The sequence below is a fragment of the Empidonax traillii genome, unplaced genomic scaffold (assembly GCF_003031625.1).
Source record: "Empidonax traillii isolate 1590-97213 ecotype Southwest subspecies unplaced genomic scaffold, ASM303162v1 scaffold239:size738852, whole genome shotgun sequence".
In the NCBI taxonomy this organism is placed as follows: Eukaryota; Metazoa; Chordata; class Aves; order Passeriformes; family Tyrannidae; genus Empidonax; species Empidonax traillii.
Window position 1 is genome coordinate 483,204 of NW_020955432.1, and position 14,356 is coordinate 497,559.

General features: G+C 59.7%; 1 protein-coding gene across 1 annotated transcript; it reads right to left on the reverse strand.

Moving 5' to 3' along the window:
* Positions 1 to 4,412: 4,412 nt before the first annotated feature.
* TGIF2 (TGFB induced factor homeobox 2) lies at positions 4,413 to 10,999 on the reverse strand. The gene is made up of 3 exons (XM_027888499.1): positions 10,921 to 10,999; positions 9,842 to 10,077; positions 4,413 to 6,680 (listed from the first exon to the last, which is right to left on the reverse strand). The coding sequence occupies exons 1-3, from the start codon at positions 10,949 to 10,951 to the stop codon at positions 6,132 to 6,134; spliced, it is 816 nt and encodes a 271-aa protein (XP_027744300.1). The 5' UTR covers positions 10,952 to 10,999; the 3' UTR covers positions 4,413 to 6,131.
* Positions 11,000 to 14,356: the final 3,357 nt, after the last annotated feature.

The following is a 14,356-nucleotide window of genomic DNA, read 5'->3' on the forward strand; positions in this document are numbered from 1 at the left end:
TTGTCCATGAGATGTTTCTGCCCACAGCCCTAAATTCTGAAATGTGGGGCTGGATTCCCATCAAAGAATGATTCAAATTCGACATCAGGTTGGGGGGTCGGGGGGTTGGGCTCTTCTCACAAGGATAAAAGGACAGGACAAGAGGAAACAGCCTCAAGTTGTGCCAGAGGAGATGGGATATTAGGGAAAGCTTGTTCATGGAAAGGGTGGTGAGGCCCTGGCACAGGCTGCCCAGGGCAATGCTGATCACCATCCCGGAGTGGTTCAAAAGGGGTGCAGGTGTGGCACCTGGGGACAGAGGTCAGTGAGGTTGGGGGATGTGGTGAAGGCTGGACTCTCACTTTGGAGGCCTTTTATAACCTTGATGATTCTGCGTGGGTAGAAACACTGTTGTGTTGCACTGTCAGGTTTTTGGGAGGGTTGTAAAGATACCGTTTTAGGGAGTACCAGGGAAATGTGGGATTTTGGGGTTGGTTGGTTGGTTGGTTTGTTTTAACTTTTAAAATTTTTGTTTTATTTACTCTTCCCAGAGTGTCTGAGGCTGCTGCTGGGAGCTGTCCTGGAGAGCTGCCCCTTTCCAGGGTCAGTGAGCATCAGCCCAGCCCCCCAAATTGTTCAGTGACAGTCACGGCCCAGGGTGGGGTTGCTGGGTGGGCAGGGAGCTGCGGGCTCGGGGGGCTGTGCCCACCTCACTCATTTGTTTGCTGCCCCTCAGAGAGAGGAGCTCCCAGGAGTACAGAGAGTGGGTTATTTACCCTAAAACCAACCCCGTCTGGTCCGTAAGGGACCACATCCCTGGGCAGGGGGTCACAGGGCTCAGGGTGGGGTGGGCAGGCAGGGGGGTTTCTGCCCCCTGTGCAGGTGTCTGTGCCCTCTGTGGTCACTGCGGGTGTGAGGGGCTGGCAGAGCACCCACCCCCTGGGCTGCACCCGCTCACCCGTGTGATAGCTGGGGATTATAGACACCATGTATATTAGTTGCGTAATAATAAATATAAATAATAATTATGTGTTTATATATTATTATACAGTATCATGTAATTTATATTAAAATATATAAAATATATTTAAATTACCTAATCTGCAGCTTCATAAATGCACTTACATATGTTCATTACATATATTAAAATACATATATATGCAATACATACATATATACATACAAATACGGGGTAAAGTGTTACATATATAAATAAATGCATAACACATAGAGAAAAAAATGTCTCACACGTATTTAAACACGCCCTTAAATGACAGTTCCTCACACACGTCTAATTCTTATCTGAGGCCAGAGGGAGCGCGCAGCCAATCACGAGGGTGCCTGCGATCACGTGGGTGCCCTGGTGTCACGAGACGGCTGCCAGCCAATCACAGAGCGGCATGACGTTTCACAAAATGGCTGCGCCCTTTCATAAGATGGCGGGCGAAACAAAATGGCCGCCCCCTGTGGACAGAGGAGTACGACCCGGTGTCAAAAATCCTTCCGAAATAACTCGTGGGCGGGGCGATGACCCTGCCAGCCAATCAGAACACAGTGCGCAGCAAGGCCAGCCCCGCCCCCAGGAGCTCTGGGCGGGGTCGGGTCCTGCTAGGGAGGGGTCTAGTCCCCCGGGGGGGGCTGTGCTCGCTCCGTGCCCCTCTCCGTGCCCGGGATGTACCCGCTCCGTGCCCCTGTCTGTATCCGGGGATCTGCCCGCTCCTTGCCCTGTCCGTGCCCCGGGGATGTACCCGCTCCATGCCCCTGTCTGTATCCGGGGATCTGCCCTCTCCATGCCCTGTCCGTGCCCCGCTCCGTGTCCCGGGGATGTACCCGCTCCATGCCCCTGTCCGTGCCCGGCCGACGCTGCCGCCCCGGGCTCCCCTGAGGCGCCGGTTTCGCTGCGAACGCGCGTGGGCCCCGCGGCGCCGGCCCCGCACGTTGTGCTCGGGTGCCCCGTCCCCCCCTCAAACCGGGGCTCGGGAGCCGGGCTGGCGCCTCCCGGGAGGCCGTTCCGGAACACGCTCCGGATGATCCCGGCACGGGGAGCCGGCTGGCTTTGTGCTGCCCCTCGGGGACCCTCGGGGTGCGCGGCTGTCCCTGCTGCTCTGGGGCACGGCCCCAGCACCGGGGGGCAGCTGCCAGGGAGCGGGGCCCGAGGCATGGCCCACCCGTGGGTGTTTGGGGGCAGCGTTGGCAGTGGTGTAAGAACCGGGAAAGGCTGGGAGAGCTGGGGTTGTCCAGCCTGGAGAAGAGCAGGTTCCAGGAGACCTTAAGAGCCCCTTCCTGTGCCTAAAGGGGCTCCAGGGGAGCTGGAGAGGGACTTTGGACAAGGGCCTGAAGGGACAGGACAAGGCAGAATGGCTTCCCACTGCCAGAGGGCAGGGATAGATGGGATACTGGGAAGAAATACCACAATGTGAGGGGTGGGGAGGCCCTGGCACAGGTTGCCCAGAGAAGCTGTGGTTGCCCCAAACCTGGAAGTGTCCAAGCCCAGGTTGGATGGGGCTTGGAGCAACCTGATCTCATGCAAAGTGTCCCTGCCCATGGCAGGGAGTGGGACTGGATGGTCTTTAAGGTCCCTCCCAACACAAACTATTTGATGATTCTTTTAAGTAGGAAAGTGTAGCATTAACGAGGCCGCTGAGTGTGCTCAGGGTTGGACAGGGCCCCTTCTGGCATCACCGGTCCCAGCTGCTGCCCTGGAAGGCACTGAGGGTGGCAGGGGGATCAGATCGGTGCCCCCTCCCCTGTAACGCCACTCAGTGCCAGCCCCATCACCCGAGGCACCGTGTCCTGAGCCCTGCAGGGCCCGGGGTCCCATCCCCATCGTGGTGAGTGCAGCTCCCCAAGGCTCTGCCTGTCCTGTCCGGGCGTCCCAGGGCCTGGTGGGTGGCAAAGGCACCTCTGTGCAGCTCAGGAGCCCTGAGGTGCTGCCTGAAGCCACTGAAAAGGCAGCAGAGCTGGGGGCACCATCTGTGCTTCACCCAGCTCTGACCCTCTGTCACTCTGCAGACCCCTGAGCTGGGCTGGCAGAGCCTGCCCAGGCTGAGTCCTGCCTCCAACCCCCCATTCCCCATGGGAATGTTCCCCATCCCACATCCCTCACCACAAGCACAAAGCACCAGCGAACCATGGAGGGTGGGGGACATCCCAGTGCTATTCCTGACACTGCAGTGGCCCAGGGGTTTCCCTGGAGCTGCAGCAGTGAGGCCTGGCTGGAGGCCTGGTGCCTCCATCCCTGCCCAGGGACCATCCAGCCCAGGAGTGAGGGGACTGCCAGGGCTGGGGCCAGCACCCACTGCAGCCCCACCATGGCAGGGAGCAGGGATCTCTCGCAGGGCATGGAGCTGGCATGGACTGCAGTCCTGGGTGTGCAGGGCTGGTGACTCCTGGGGCTCCCTGAGCCCCCCCTGCTGCAGTGCCTGTGCTGCTGACATGTCACAGCCCCCACACAGAGAACAGGACCCAAGGGAATGGCTGGAGCTGTGTCAGGGCAGGGTCAGGTTGGATAGCAGGAATAGGTTCTTCCCCCAGAGGGTGGCTGGGCACCAAACAGGCTCCCCAGGGCGGTGGGCACAGGCCCAAGCCTGACAGAGCTCAGGGAGCGTTTGGACAATGCTCTCAGGGATAGGGTGGGATTGTTGGGGTGTCCTGTGCAGGGCCAGAAGTTGAACTCAAGGAGCCCTTCCAGCTCAGGATCTCTGAACTGTGGCACCAGAGCAGAATCTTTCCCTGCCTGCTGTGGCAGAGCTGGTGGGAGCTGCTGCTCTGTGAGATCCCTACACGCCTCCCAGGGCTCCTGCCCCCTGATCTGTGCTGGCTTACCTGTCCCTGCCGACCAGGAGGAGGGAAGACAAACACACCAACTTCTGCTGCTGCCAAATGCTTCCCAGCTCCTGACACCGGGCTCACACCCTGTGGGAAGTGAGCAGATACACGAGTCCAAACCACAGTGGGATGGGCACAGAGCTGTGCCAGGCACTGGCCCCACATTCCCACCCCCATCAGTGTTCCAGCTCCAAAGCTCCTTTGGCTGTCAGGATGTGTGGGGAGAGCTGATGGGGGTGGAGGATCAAGTGAGGCACTCACAAATGACACAATCCAGTCTGACATACAGTTCATATTTTAAAAAAAACCAACCAAAACTTAAAAACCTTTTATTTGACAAATGAAAAATAAACAAAAAGGTATTTACAGTAGGGGGTTTTGTTCCTCCATAAATTTCATTCTAATAATCCCTGCTCTCCCCACCCTTCCCGGTCCATCCCACAGCAGCAGCACCAGCCCCTGGCACAGACACAGCCCTGGGGGAAGGAAACCATTTTGGTTTGACTGGGGCAAGACCAGGGGGAGGAGGCCAGAAAGCCTCTCCCTCCCTGGGTGGAGGGACAGAGCTGCAGGGGGGTGAACGGGTGAAGGGCTATCCAGAAACAAGGGAGGAAGTAAAAATTCAGGGTTTTCCCCAGACAGAAAACAGAGAGCAAAGGTTGGGGGTGAGGAAAGGGATGGCCACAGGCACATAATGGGCACCACTCACCTGACGTGGTGCCCTCTGCCCAGTGCTGGAGTCAGAGCCATCCCAGCACTGCATGTGGCCAAGGTGACACACCTTGGGAAGCCTCCCAACAGCCCCCAACAGCACTCGGGATCCCCTCTCCCATGGCACCTTCTTTCTGAAGAAAGGGAGGGTGGGAACACCAGTCCCCCAAATCAGTGCTTTTCCCTTTCAGCTCCATCACCCCCAGTGCTGCTCTCCCAGCACTGCTGGCTCCAGACACTGCATAGCACCAGGTCCTGCAGCCCTTCTCAGCTCTGGCCATGCAACTCATCAGGCCAATTACCTGTGATTAGTGCTTCACGGGACAGGTAGCACAGTGCATACACAGCACTATTAACTTACAGCTTAAAGGAACCAGCAGTGCCTGGGCCCTGGGACCAGCACAGCACCCAGGCACAGCAAGAGATGCCGAGCCAGGAGCTGCCCCAGAGCCCAGAAACCACCCCAGGCCAGGCTGGGGGTGCCTAACAGCTCCCAGCAGACACCAGTTTGGCACTAGAGGTCCCCAGCACGGCACAGCCACACTCGGAGAGCGAGAACGGGAGGGAGGGGACAGGGAGCAACAAATCCATCCTCGACCTTCCCAGTGCAGCTCAGCAGCACTTGGCTCATGAGGCATTGCTGCTTCCCAGGAGCCCTGGGCTGCACTCACTGAACACTCTGGCCATGCCCGCAACACACCCTTTCCAAAGGTTAAAAAAAAAAAAAAAAAAGGAAAGAAAAGAAGTTGGTACAAAATTCCCAGTCTCAGCTATGCTCAGCCTGCTGTCAGCACCTTGCAGGCTCAGCAATGCACTTGCTGCTCTGGACACGACGAGCACACATTCAGCAGGAACTCAAGGGAAACGTGGGGAAGTTGTGGAAATGCTTACAGATGAAAAAAAATTAATAATCATGTAATAAATCACAATTAAAGAGAAAATGTTTCAACAAAAAACTTGCTAAACAGCACCACAGAGATTTCTACTGACAGCATCCAGAATACCCTAAAATGGAAGAGGAGGGTCCCATTTTTTCCATGTGATAAAATACCAGAGACTCCATGTTTCCAGTTCATCTGTACTTTGCCCTTCTGTGGGCAAGGCAGGGCTCCTGGTCAGGACCAGGAATCAGAAAGAGCCCCCCAAAACAAAAGCGAAAAAAAAAGGGGGGAGGGGGAAAAGATCAGAGATTTATGAGAAAAAGCTTTTCATCCATAGTCCTTAAAATAAACACCAACACTTAAAAAAATAGGTTCTCTCTTTCTCTTCCTGAAAAAATGGTGCTGGCTGGACCCTTGTTTGCAGGAGAGAGGAAGAACTCAGCAGGTTTTTCAGGGGAGCTCCACAGTGATGGCTCTGGCAGCGTGGCAGGGACAGGTCAGCACTGCTGCAAAGGTCTGGTCACAGCTGTCACCTGGGGCACCACCCTCAGCAGTCAGCGCATCTCCCAGCAGGGGGGACAGTCCTTCTTCTCCCCTCCTTGGCTGACAAGAGAGACCAGAGACCCCTGGGAGGCCGGAGTCCACTTCTGGGATGGGCTGGTCAGAGGTGCACGAGGCCAGGAGAGTCAGGAACCCCCAGGGAAGGGCATCCAGTGGAACCTGGCCCAGGGGTTATTTGGAGGCTCCTGGGGGCTCGGTGTGGGGAGACAGGGGCAGCTGCCCACTCTGCCGCTGCCGCTCCAGCTCAGCCGCCTTCTGCAGAGCCACCTCCACCAGCAGCTGGAAGCTGCTGAAGTCATCCCCGAAGAGCTCGGGAGGTGTAGGGGGTGGCGTGTTGAAGAGTCCAGGGGTGGGGCTGGCAGCCTCAGCCCGCGCCAGCAGGGTCAGGGTGCTGTTGGGGGCACCCCCTGGTGCCTTGGGGACAGGGTCCAGCTCCGCTCGTGGCCCAGGGGGCTTCTCCCACTCGGGGCTGTGGGTGCTCACCACTGCCAGCGCCTGGGCCGGGTGGCACAGTACCTGCGGGCACACCGACATCGACAGCACCTTGGAGGCCCCCACGGGAGGGACCACCAGCACCCCGGAGCCAGCCCCCCGCGGCAGGGCCACGTCGCCGGCTTTGCCCCCTCGGCGGGAGATGGTGAACTGGTTGGGGTCCTTCCCGTCCTTGCGCAGCATGTCCGGGAGCAGCCGCCTCCGGGCATTGATGAACCAGTTGCAGATCTGGGAGGAGACAGGAACACAGTGGGGTCAACCTGGGGCTGCCACATGGGCACAGCGCTCACCGGGGGACTGCAGCCCCAGGTCAAGCCAGAAGCAGCTCCCCCAACCCAGCAAACAGCTCCCACACACCCCAACTACCACAGGTCCCCCCACTCAGCACCTCCTTCCCCTGAGGCTCCAAAGAGGCAGAACTACTGCTGGCACCCACGGAAACCCCAACACCAGCTGCTTCCTGCCTGGCACCACCATCCCGGCAGCCCCTTCCTCCCTGCACCCCTGTACCGGCTGCCCGTGGTGCAACGCTCCCCTCAAGCCCTGCCAGCCCCCCCTGCAGGGACTGTGCCCCCCCGGCACCGCTGGCACCTTCTCTCCATCACAGCACACAGAGTGAGTGCAGCCTGGGCAGCCTCGGGGCTCAGCCACCCCACAAGCCACAGCACGACCGTGTAGAGCCACAGGAGCTGCAGTGGCTCCTGAGCAGAACTGCCCCCCCAGGGAAGGATGAGCTCAGTGCTGAGCCCACAGCACAGCCTGAGAGTCCTGGCCCCTGCCTGTGCCCAGGTTCAGGCAGGTGGAGTGGGCACAGCTCCTGCCATTCCCCCAGCCAGAGAAATTGGCACTGCACAGAGCCAGCTCGGAGCCCACCCTGCAGGTCGCAGGCTGGGTACAGTTTTCCCTTCTCCGGGTGACCCATCCGGGAGCTCAGCGTGCCCAGCCATGTTTCCACACTGATGCCAGTGCCAACCTGGACAGGAACGCTGAGGCTGCATGGATGGAAACCCTGGAAACCATCCGCTGATGGAGCTGCAGCCCCCCGACCCCTAACGGGGCCGGGACTGTGGCTGCACAGACACCTTCCCATGCCTCCTGCCCACAAGCAGGGTCACAGCTCACGGCAAAGGTTCTTCCAAACGTTTGCACACCACAGAGGCTGCACCTCTGGTAGCTCTTAGGAACCTGCTGCCATGAATTCAGCCTCAGCCATTGATTGTTTCAGCATCTTTATATTAAATGCTACATTAAAATAACTGTCTTCTTCGTAGAAAACATTTAGAAGAGAATAAATCAGGGGGAAAAATGTCTCATCTTTTCTAAATCAACATCTATGGGAAACATTTCCCTCAAGGACAAAGAACTTGCCACAACTTCAATCACAGCAAGATTTCAGTTGTCTTTTCTCTGTCTTTTAAGACAATATTTGGCATTAAAACTCTCAAATACACCAGTCTCACTTCCTTTCTCCTTCCAAACCCCCTCCCTTGCAAGCCTTAGCTGGGTCCCCTTGACTTGATCCTGTGATCCCATGGCCATCCACCACTGTGATCCCTAACCAAAGGGCTGCACATCCAACAAAAAGCCTGACCACAGTGCTGGGAACTCCCCAAAACCCTGCCTGTCTCCCCCCACCGTGCTCCTTCCAGCATTCAATTCTCATTGGATCTCAACATAGCACAGAGATGGGCACACAACCACTGGTGTCACCATGTGGTGTCACCCACCCAGGAGCTGGGATATGCTCTGGCTTTGAAGCAGCTTATTGGTTTTTTAAGCACACCATGGGGTGTCCCCCTCCTTCAGCCCAACAGTAGATGGAGCTTTCCCACGACATCCTGCTGCATCCCCTCAAATGGACTGAAATCCCAGTGTCAGTCCTCAGCTGGCCCTGGGAACGTCACCAGGCTGGGACCCCCTGCCCAGGGGTACAGGGCAGCCCCTCAGGGACACATGCTGGCTGTGGTGGCCCACGGGGGCAAACAGCAGCCAGCACACGGCAAGGCCACACCTCAGCATAAGCCCACACATGTGCCAATCCCCTCCTGGGTCCCACGGGCTCAGGGCACAGACAGTGCCACAAGCCCTGTGGTAACACCGTGTGCCAGGCACTGCCATACCTCCTTGGGACAGGACGAGTCCAGATTCTCACAGCTGCAAACCCACTGCTGCTCCCCCACCACTCTGCCTCGAGCCCTCCCAGGAGCTCCAGCCTCTCCTGGGAGCAGTTGCTGGACACACACCTGTGGCACAGCACTTACAGAAATACATTAAAATTATTAAGCAAGTTTGCCTTGCTGGCCAGGAAAAAGGAAAGCAGACGGCCCTGCCTGCACTCCAGTGTCCGGGACGGCTGACTAGGACCGTGCTGAGACACGGGGACAGGAGCCAGAGGTGCAGAGGAAGCTCCAGGAGAGGAGTCCAGCTGCAAACCCACTGGCCCTCGCCCGCTCCCCTGCGCCCCATTGTATCCCTGGAACCACAGAACTGAGCGAAGCCCCGTTCATTTCCTCACTGCCAGGCTGGGAGAGGGAGAGCAGGACCTGGGGCACACAGAGCTGTGCACGGAGCACAGGGACAGGCAGCTGCAGGCAACTCTCCCAGACACTCTAACCACAAGCAGGGAGCACGCCAGAGCAGGAAGGACAAGCACTACTCACCCCCAGGGCTGGCCAGGGCTCCTGCCTGGGCACCCATCATGGTGCCACAAGGAGAACATCAGCCAGGAGCAGGACAAAGGGATTCCTAGGCAGGAGTCCCCACCTGGGGATGCACACACTCCCAACTCTAACTGGGGCCAGATGAGCCACCCAGTACCTAACAGTGCACCCGAGCTCAAAGCCCAGCCCAGCCTCTCCCTCCTGGGATGGTTAAAAATCATAGAATATGCTGAGTTGGAAGGGATCCATGAGGCTCATCAAGTCCAACTCCTGGCCATGCTCAGCCTCAGCACTGTCCCCTGCCCAGCTCTGTTTGCAGGGGGTGGTCACCCTGGCCTCTGCTGGATGTGTCCAGGGGAACAGGATAAAATAGCACCCCCCGAAACCCTCCTACCTGTGCAGCTTTTACTAACAACAGGGTATTGTTCAGCCTGTCCCCACTCCAGTCCTCACTCCATCTTCTGGCCAGCCAAAATTCTGTGTTGCAGCACTGCCATAGAGCTGCTCCCCCGGAGTTCAGATGTCTCCCCAAAAGAGACCCCATCATACAGATGGTTTTGCTTCCCCAACATCCCCTCCCTCATCTGCTCGCTGCCCTTCAGAGGCAAGTGGTCCCGGCGTGCCAAGTCCTTTGGGAGCCTTGGTGGGGTTCTCCCGTCCCATGCAGCGTGACAGTGGCCTCAGCATTGTTCCCAGCAGCGTCCCCAGCGGGTGGGGGCTGGCTCCTACCTGCAGCACAGAGAGGCTGGTCTGCCCCGAGAGGCTGAGCTTCTCTTGCTCCGAGGGGTAGGCGTTGAAACGGTGCTCGTACAGCCAGTCCCGCAGGATCTTCACGGACTCCTTGGGCAGGTTGCCCCTTCTCTTCCTCTTGGACTGCAGGGGGTCAGGGGACGTGGCGCCGTCCTCCTCCCCCGGGTCACTGTCCGACATGGTGGAGCTGCCCGCTGATCCCTTCTGGCTAAAGCCTGGCAAGAGGGAGCCAAAGGGAGCATCAGGCAGTGTCCGGCCAGGGGAATGGAGGGGGCCTCCCACCGATCCCCCACCCCCTCCAACGGAGGGGTCTCACGCCCTCTGGGCCCGGCGGGGGGGACCTGAATCCAGAGGCAGAGATCCCCGGGGGGGACAAGCGACTGGCTCCGAGGGGACAACAGCGGCGCCGAACAGAGCCCCGGGATGCGGGGGAGCCCCGCCTGGAACTCCGGGGCACTTAGGGTTCGGGGGACACTCGGGAGTAGGGGGGCACCGCAGGGGGCAAAAAAACAAATAAAGCGGGGCAGGGGGAGCGGTGAAGAGGAGAAGTTAAAAATAAAAATAATCTCAGCAGGAGAAAGAGGCCGAAGCTGGAGAGTGGGAGAGGAACCACGCGGGGTCATTGTGTGGCGGGGATGGAGGCGGGGGCGGCTGTCACGGGCCGGGGGCTCGGCTCGGCTCGGCTCGGCTCGGAGTGCGGTGCGGGGGCTCGGCGGTGCGGGCAGGCCGGGCCCGCAGCCCCTCCGGCCGCAACAGGTACCGCGGCGCCGACACAAAGCGGGGGAGCGGCAGTCGCGGCCCCCCCGGGCGCGGGGGGACAGAGGAGCCGCAAAGTGGCCGCGGCCTCGCACCCCGCACTCCACGCCGGCCCCGAGCACCCCCGGCCGGGCGAACTCCCCCGGCCGAGTTACAGCGGGCGCGGGGCGGGCGGGACCCCCCGCCCGCGGCTCCCGCAAACTTTCCGAGGCGGCGGCGCGGCCCGTCCCGCTCCGTCCCGCACAAAGCCGCGGGGCCGCCCCGCTCCCCCCGCGCCCCCCGGGATCCATCTTTGCGCTCACCCCCGCGCCGCCGCCGCCTGGGCGCTCGCATGGGCCGCGCCGGGCTCTCGGTGCCGGGGCCGGTGCGGGGCCGTCCCGCGGCGGCGGGCGGGCGGCCGGGAGCGGCGGAAAGTTTTGGGTGGGCGGCGGTGACAGATGCCGAGACAGAGTTCCCTTTGTTCCCGAGGAGGCAGGAACTCGCCGGGCCCCCCGCCCCCGGCCCCGGCCCGCCCGCCCCCGGCTGTCACCGGGCACCGGGGTCCCCCCGCCCCTCCGAGCCCCAGCCGGTACCTGGCGCCGGCAGAGCCCTGCCCGCACGGCCCCGCGGCCAGGATGGGGCTCGGCCCCCGCTCTCGGACACAGCCCCCGGCGGGAGCGGGGAGGGACAGAGGGAGTCCCAGAGACCCCGCGCCCACCCGGCCCTGCGGAACCCCCACACGGAGCTGCACCTGCACAGGGGCACCCACCCGAGGGTACCCCCGGGTACGCCCACCCGGGGACACCCACCCGGGGACACCGCACACGGACATCCACCTCGAGCCACCTACATTGGGACATCCACTCAGGGACACCCTCACAGGAACACGCACCCAGGGACACCCTCCCAGGGATACCCACCTCGGGACTCCAACACAGGGACTCCCATTCGGGGATACCCACCGAGGGACACCCCACAAGGCACTGCACGGGCTCCTTCCCCCCAGCTGAATCCTGTCACTGAGCCCTGGCGGGTTACTGGTGCCTGTGAGCAGGGGACAGGGACAGGCCCTGGGATAACAGCTGTGGGGGCAGGTGTGGGTGACAGCCCTGGGGACCTTGGATGACCAGGAGGCACTACCAGTGGTTTCTTTGGTGTCTTACCAGATAGGAAATCTGAACAGAAGCTCAGCACGACTGTTCCCATGACAGTGGAAGGTGTGTCCAAGCAAAGGTGGTGACCAAGGAGACACCGGGTGGAACCCTCACCATGCCATGGCCATGAGGCTTGGCCAGTTCTCTGGAAGCCCTTCTGGGCTGCCCCTGCTCTCCCTGTGCCTCACCACCATCACAGCAGAGCCTAAGGTCACCTTTTGAATTTTGGGGACCAGATCTCTCTGTTTACATGCAAGCCTGCTGGTGGTCTGGGATGTGGCTCCCACAGGATTTCCCCACCACAGCTCTGTGCCCTCCTGAGATGCAGGGCTAGGTCACCCCATCACCCTCTTCCAGGTGCTCAGCTGAGCCCAGACGGGACGTGTCCATCATGGACGCCCTGGAATGGTATCTTCATCAGTGGGAATGACTGATAGAAGAGCTGCTCTGAGCACCAGTGCCACATCCCAGCTCCTGCGATGGAGAAGTTCTACTACGGGAAGCCAAGATGACCTTGTCCAGCAGCCAGCCCAGAGGCCTGCCAGCAGAGCCCCCTGTCTTGGGATGTCCTCTTGGAAATGTACTTTTTGGGACATCCATTGCCCCTCCATTGCTCATCCTTGCCAAGCCAAGCCCCGCACATGTGTGTGCATCCCCCAGGGACCTGTGTGCTGGTGAGCACAACACCCCAAGGTCACCAGATCCTGCTCCATATCACCCTGGTGCAGGAATTGGTCTTGGGGCAGCTCCCCCCTCCCAGGCTCCCCCAACTCTGCAGGCTGTGCTGTGGCTCCCCTCACTCCCCTCTCTGCTGTTTGCAGGGTAAAAGATGGGGATCCCTTCAAGTATTGAGAAAAGCTGCAAAAAGCATTCATGGTCAGTGTGCACGGTGCAATAAGGGTTTAAATTTGGGGGGGGAAAAAAAAGAGAGAATTCCTTAAAGCGTTTGTTTAGTTGCTGCTAAATCTTCCGTGTCCTGAGGGAAACTGTGCCCCAACCAGCTTTTGCTCCATTAATACCAACAGAGCTGGGGCTGGTGAAGCACAAGTGAGGGGTGGGAGCCCTGGATGCACATCCCACCCATTGCAGGGTCACACCGGGGCAGGGAGCATCCTCTGGCCCTTCCAGTCCTCTCACACCAGGCTGGCTCCTGCCCACTCCGAACCAGAGCCATCACCAGGCAGGGGGTTCATCCTGCCTGCTCTCCTCCTGTGCAGCCAGTTCCTGGTGGGTGACACCGCAGACCCCCCAGATGCCCCCTGGACACCCCCAACACTCTGTGTCAGCCACCGTGCCCCAGGAGGACTATCATTCCAAGCAGTTTACTTCTGCTCCTGCCTTTTGGAAAAGGCTGCATTAGTCTTCTGCCAAATTGAGACAACCAGGAAATGAAACTGCTATGAGCCCCCTCAGGCCCTCCCACCTCCCTATGCTCCCTGGACTGGTAGTGTGGAAGCAGCTTTGGAAAAATCCCACTGGGTGTCTGAGTGCAGCATGAGGGCAACCTAAATCCCTGGGCAAGCCCAGCCTGGCACAGGATCCAGGGAGATCCCAGCTGATGGAAATGAGGAGCCTCTGGGATGAGGGGCCAGGGCAGGGGCTCTGGAGCATCTCCCTGCCCATTCCCAATACAAGCTTCTCCAGGCTGAGCCCTGCCCAGGCCCATTGACATGATAATACTATTAAACTTCAGCAATTTGAACAACAATCAGCCAGCAAGAGCCTGAGGGGAGATGCTGGAAATCCAGGGGAAGCTAGAACTCCCAGAGGGATGCTGGGAACCTCTGGGGGATGCTGGTGTCCCCAGGCAGCCTCCCAAGGCACTGACCCATCTTGGTCAGGATTCTCTCCATCCTTTGCCCACCCTGTGATACGAAAATTTTCATTCTGTGCAAGGAAAAAAAATGGATTGTGGTGGATTTGGGGTGGGCTGTACTGGCTTTTTGCTGCTGCCTTGCCCCTGGGGCTGCTGCATCCAGCAGTGGGTCCTGCTCCCTGCTCAGAGCCAGTGGACCCCTGCAGGCTGGAATTCCCCCAGTAGGACTGGGATTCCCCTGGGAGCTGCAGCACTGGAGTCCCACGTTTGGGCACAATGCCCCTCCATCTCCTCCTGCCCCTTCCCACGGGGAAGCTCAGCTGTTCCTGTTGTCCTTCCCAGAGCACAGGGCAGGACAGACCCTCTCTCAGCAGGTACTGCCATGCCCTTTGCTTCTCTGATGTTCCTCTAACCTGCATCATTATACATGGTGGTGCTCTGGGGACACCAGGATGGAGTTCACAGCACTGGAGAAAAAAAACACTCCTGGGTCAGGATGTCCTGGGCTGCACTGGGAGCAGTGTCACAGCTGCTGGAGGGAGGGGACTCTTCCCTCTGCTCTGCACTGCTGAGACCACCCCTGGAGTGCTGGGCCCAGAGACTGGGACAGACTGGAGAGAGTCCAGCCCAGGGCCATGACGGTGATGGAGGGACTGGAGCATCTCTGCCATGAGGAGAGGCTGAGAGAGCTGGGACTGCCCGGCCTGGAGCAGAGCAGGCTCAGGGGATCTCCCCTGTATGGATAAATACCTGGAGGGAGGATGCAGAAAGGACGGGGCCAGGCTCTGC